Below are 6,011 nucleotides of genomic sequence, written 5' to 3'. Positions count from 1 at the left end.
AATATGTAGAACTAGTATAGTATTTAATCAATAGTAGAATTTCTTTCAGTACATGCTGATTGAATCAGAATTCTATTCTGTGAGGGACTAAATTAAATTATATATGTAAGTAAATTATTGAATTAATAAATATACGTTACATAAAAATATGTATTTTCATTGTCAGCAGAGATGTGGATTGTATTTTAAAGAATATCGATGTGAAAACGAAGTATGAGGAATACTTAGACTAAAGACAGCATATTGGCTTCCTGAACACATCATTATTTTGATGGCACTTTTAAAAGTAGAAAATCAGTAATTATGCCTGCCCATAACATGTGACTTTTCCTTTAAATTGTGGATTTTGTACTTGTCCCAATTGTATTCTCTATCTTCACTTTTACATTTTATAGACTTCTAAATCCCAATTCCTTAAAAGTATTGCAACAATTTCTTTTTAAGAGGAGAAGCTTCTTAGTAAATCAACTTTCTTTTACAAAGGATCTGTGTTAGAAAATTAAGATATCTTAAATGGAACTTACTTGGACATACTTCTATTTCTTTTCTAAGAAGAGACTTCCTGGTATGTGCATGGTGATAATCTACCTAGATCTATCTGATGGACGAGAGTATCCGATTTCCAACTTTACTAGCTTATTAACAGTCAAGAGAAAACAAGTTTTATTTAATATGCCTTTGACTATGTTATAATTTCCAACAACATAATTTAGAGAAAGGCTCAAACTTAGACTCAGGAATTCCAAGCTCTACAGTATAGTTTTGCTTTTAGCTAATTAATTAAATGGCAGTCAGAATTTCATAAAACCTCTCAATTTCCTCACCTACAAAGTGAGAGAGTTAAATGAAATTATCTTTATGATTCCTGTCCATTTACATGTTGCAAGACTGTAAATTTCAGGCAAACTTAGTGCCCTTCTTTCCTCTGCAAGGGGATTTGATCATCTTTAGAGAATCTCACAGTTCTGTATTCCAGCGAACCCAGCCAGTGTGTGGAAGACACATGGCCACTGTTGCAGAGCAGTACCAGGACAGTTTTACTCCCCGCTGTGAAGGGTCTAACATGGTAGAGATGTCAAAGGGTTCATCATAAGGTAACAAGTACCTGTCTACAGAAGCAAGAGTAAGATGGTCGCAATGGTATTATCATTGTAAAATAAATCTCTGAACCTTAAATGGAACCTGATATATATTCCAAACCAATGAATCCAACAATTTTGTTTAAGAAAAAAGGTTGGAGAAGTCCATCTTAGCTCAGCCTCTGAAATCCAAAGTAAACCATGTGTTAAAATGGTACTTGGCCACTTTCCTGTGTCTATCACATGAATCACATATGTTTTTCATTTTTATCTCATTCACACAAATATTTCAATAAGTGCTCTACTACCCAAAACATAAGAACAAACACTGTGATGGAAAGAGTAGACTTACTATATCCAAAATTAAGAGTAGGATTCTGTATTTAACACCAGAAATGGCACAGATTTAAGTTTATGTTTCTAAATGTAAGTTTCTAACTCATTCATTATTTTTTTAAAAGCATTAACTGATAGATACTGGGTTAAGAGGATGAGTAAATTATATACTCTCACCTTACAGTTTTTAGTGTAGCGTGTAAGAGAGATTTGTACATAAATAACTATAATGCAATTCTAAATGTGCTAGCACAAACAAAATCCTTTGGAAAATAGAAAGCTTAAATATTAAACATATAAAAGAAATTTATCAATTTTCTGAAGGTTCTTACTTATGTTCTAAACTTTGAACCAACTGTGACAAATACTTTTACAAAGAAGATATTTTTGCAAGAAACTTAATAAGTGACATCTCATAGTGTTTTTTCCTAAAATAGAATGGTTACATCCCCTGGGGCCTAACTCCATGCACTGTTGACTACACACCTGAATGGCCTCGAAAGAGCAACGTATCACTTTAACTCATACCCAACTGTGAGGACAGCTTCTCTACAGAGAATCTGAATTGTTATGTATCAACACTTAAATAATATTGAAATACTTAAATAATATTGGGATCATAAAATCATAGGATTTTAGTGCTGAAAGGGACATCAGATGTCTTCTAATTTATAACCATTTATGTGAAAAGAATGACTTCAACACTCCTACTACCTAAAATCATGCAGTGAGAACATAGTTTATGGAGAAGGACAGTTAAATCAAATATGCTCCAGTCTTTTTTAAGGAAGAGTGAAAACCCGAGTCTTCCCCAGGCACTCTTTGGTTTCTTAGTCTTGCAGAAAGAGATCACACCCTGGAGATGAAATGAACCTGTCACCCATCCCTCCCCTAAAAGCAGTGTTCCACTACCACAAAGGAGCCCCAAGCCCATCCCCTTTATAACCTGTTTTTCTAACTCAGAAAGCAGAAAGCCATGTAACATACCTCTTCACAGGCAGTCCTGAAATCCATGTGCCACGGCACCGCAAAGGATGTCGTCTGAAAAGACAGGAAAATGGTAAGCCATCGAGCACAGCATGGAGCTTAAGAGTGGAGACTGCTAATAAAGCGTAAGCAATTACGGAGCAGCTCCTATGGGTCGACTGTGTTTATGGCCACCTGAAAGGGACATGAATTCCCGGGGTACAGTGAAAACAGAGGAAGCAAGAGGGGAAAAAAAGTCTTAACCCCTAGCTCTGTGAAGCATAAACCACTGTGATGGTTCAGTATTACCCACTCCACTAAGCATTCAGACAGGATCTATGATAGGATCAGCCTCCTCTCTCGAATGTTTGCTCATTCCCAGCATTCATTTTGAAACCTGAGTTTGCAACTGGGAAAGAAACTTCAAAGGAGTAATTAAAAGTTGCCTTTCGTTTGGTTATCTCTTGAAAAAAGGTTGACTAATCTTTCTCTTTTTAATTAAAAAGCTACATGCATGAATAATTCTCTCTGGAACTTAAAATTTTATTCACAAACAGTATGATGTAAGGAAACAAGCTATTTATCAGAGTGAATAATATTAAGATAAATCGATGTATGAAATACATAGTAGTTTCATTTTGTGGTTATCATAATACCTAAACGGTGAGCACAGACTTAAGTGCACACACATGGGTTTCTTTTTATATGCTATTAGAGGATTTTATTTTAGTTATGGTTTTAAATCCAAATTGATACCCTGACACTACAAAAAAATTGAGTGCCAAATACAATACAATATACAATATAGCTCAGGCAAATGAGACTTCAAAGTAAAGTGTATGGTGAATTACACATTAGAAGACTAGGCTCCTCAAAATTACTCCTCCTCTCATTCCTTAAAACATTAACTTATTTTTTCTGTCTTTGTCATTTTCTGTTGTATTAGATGATAAAGACTTGATCAAGTAAATGTGGGTGAAATAGAGCAAGAAGTTCACTTATGCTGTCACTGGATGATTATTACTGCCTCTGAAAGAAAAGAGGTTGACCATTTCAATAGTTAACTGAATATGCAGCATAATATATTGAGTATTTTCCCTCAGTGAGTTTTGTGGGTTGTGGGCTGGTTCCACTTTATTGGAATGCATCAGTAGGCTGATTATAATAAGGCCAGGTAACAACAAATCATTAGCAAATGAAAGGCAATTTGAGAATAAAAATTACAATTTTATGATATAAGTTACTTAATTTTTCGATCTCCATGACAAATTGGTTGTTAGTCTTAACGATTATTTTTCAAAATTGCTCTTAAAAACTGTGTTTGAAGAAACTATAAATATCTTTTTATCTCCAACAGTGACATAAAGTTATTCCTTTACCAGATAAGTAGAATTTCAGTATTAATTGATTATATGAAAACATAGTATCTCCAAGACCAATTTTCTGCTACTAAAAAGCTACTAGGGAAATAGGATATTTAGCCATCTGTCTAAATGTAATTTCATAGTTAGTTTCATATGCTGAATATTTTAGTTCACAGTTTTAAGTTGTCATTATTAATAATATGGCACATTGTGCCTACATCGCTACTATTTTTAACATTTTCCTTCTTTTTACTGAGCCTTCCATTATCTTTCATCAAAATATTAGGTAGTGATATCAGATGTTTCTTCGGAGAAAAATTATGAGATTTAATAACTTAATCACTAGGTAACAGTAAATTTAATAGCTATAAGAGAACTGTTTTCAGTGATCATAAATTTAAAAATTGGAGTAAAATCAGTTCTTTTGCTTCAAATATTTTGAGCCTTTTTTGGGGGGTATAAACTTTTATGTCAGAACAGCTTGAGATTTACATAAATATTGTGCAAACAGCAAGGTGAGTTCCATATACCCCATGTTCTTTTTTCCCTATTATGAACATCTTACATTAGTATACACATTTGTTAAAGCTGATGATCAATACTATTTTATTCTTATTAAGTCCATACTTTATTCCAATTTTCCTGGATTTTTTTTATCTTTTGATTTTGTTTTGTTTGCTGTTGTTGTTGTTGTTCTCATGTCCTTTTTCTGTGCCAGGATCCCCTGTAGGATACCACATTATCTTTATTTATCATGTCTCGGGCTCCTCTTGGCTGGACTATTTCTCAGACCTTGTTTTTTAAAAATAACTTTGGAAGATTTGAGGAGTACTAGTCAGTAATTTGTGGAGTGTACTTCCATTGGGATTATTCTGATGTTTTTCTCATGATTATACTAGAGCTAAGGGATCTGGGAAGGATGCCACGGAGATAAGTGCCATTTCACCACACTGTATGAGAGGTTCACACTGTCAACAGGACTTCTCACTGGGGAGGCTGACCTTGACCTCTGGGCTGGAATAGTGTTTGTCAGGTGTCCCCACTGATAAGTTACTCTTTTATCCCCCCTCTCTCCACACTTTACTCTTTGGCTGGAAGTCACTATGAACAGCTTATACTTAAGGAGTGGAGAGGTATGTTTTCCTTTCTTGAGAGTGAAATGTCTACATGAATTATATGAAATTACTCTGGGTAAAAGAATGCCTCTTCCTCCCCCATTTATTTATTTAGTCAACCATTTACTGATGCCCTGTTAGCTGACAGCAAGGAAGTATACTTGCATATGATAACCCATGTTGTAAGGATGCACCACAGTAATATTTATCCAGGCAAAATTTTAGACCAAACCTCCACCTGTTCCTCCCAGTGAAAGCAAGTGTATAATTCTATCTGATCCCTTTAACCTATTCCCATTTATATAAAACCAGCACATGATGTCAGAAATAAATTATATTTAGTTGGGAGGGAGAGCCTTTATAAAACAACAAATATATCAGTAATAAAGTATCTGAGTTAGTAACAAATAAAAATAAGCTTGAAAAATAAAACACCACAGCAAAAGAATATCTTTGAGGTGAACACCATCATTTGGGTGAAAGTTATACTGATAAATGTTAGTTCTGTACAGATGCAATATAAGATATCAAAGCTATAAATAACTATAAGCTACAATATGCAAATGCTTGTGGGAGATTGACTGATTGACCCGGATTCACTCTTTCCTGGCATCCACTTCCATGCCATACATTTATCATGGAGTGTGTGGCTTTTCAATACATTGACTTTGGATTTGACCATGTGACTTGCTCCTGCCAATAGTGAACTGACTATATATTGGATTTTTAATGGCCTCACATGTTCCCACCTGCTCTCTTGCACTTCTTGCATGAGAAGAGCTTTCTCAAGAAGCGGCATTCCACTTGGCCTGGCCCCAGAATGACATACATATAGGAAAACTTTCCTAAATGGCCCACAGAAGATAGGGTGAAGCAGAGACACCCTCACATTCTGCCTAAATAGACTTACTGACAGCCAACTTGCAGCCTCAGGAATTTAAAAAAAAAAAGGCTTTGTATTTGTAAGAGTTAACTTTATATGTCAAATTGGCTGTGGTATAGTCCTCAGTTATTCAATCAAAATCTGATCGAGGTTATGCCATGAACCATAATCAACTTACTTTAATTATTGGTAATTATTCTTAATAATATGCATCAGCCTTTTCCAATCAGTCAGAGGACCTTAAAAGTAAAAGCTGAGGATTCTCTGA

General features: G+C 34.7%; 1 protein-coding gene across 2 annotated transcripts in view; it reads right to left on the bottom strand.

Moving 5' to 3' along the window:
- SNTG1 (syntrophin gamma 1) overlaps positions 1 to 2,455 on the bottom strand; it is a 319,485-nt gene extending 317,030 nt beyond the window's left edge. For both annotated transcript variants that reach the window (XM_077762285.1, XM_077762287.1), the window contains exon 1: positions 2,403 to 2,455. In XM_077762285.1, coding sequence (XP_077618411.1) covers positions 2,403 to 2,429 — 27 coding nt within the window. In that variant the 5' untranslated portion in view covers positions 2,430 to 2,455. The remainder of the gene's footprint in view (positions 1 to 2,402) is intronic.
- Positions 2,456 to 6,011: the final 3,556 nt, after the last annotated feature.

Source organism: Crocuta crocuta, unplaced genomic scaffold (genome assembly GCF_008692635.1).
Source record: "Crocuta crocuta isolate KB4526 unplaced genomic scaffold, BGI_CrCroc_1.0 scaffold402, whole genome shotgun sequence".
Classification (NCBI taxonomy): domain Eukaryota; kingdom Metazoa; phylum Chordata; class Mammalia; order Carnivora; family Hyaenidae; genus Crocuta; species Crocuta crocuta.
Note: the sequence above shows the minus strand (reverse complement) of the source record. Positions and strands in the feature narration are given on the sequence as shown.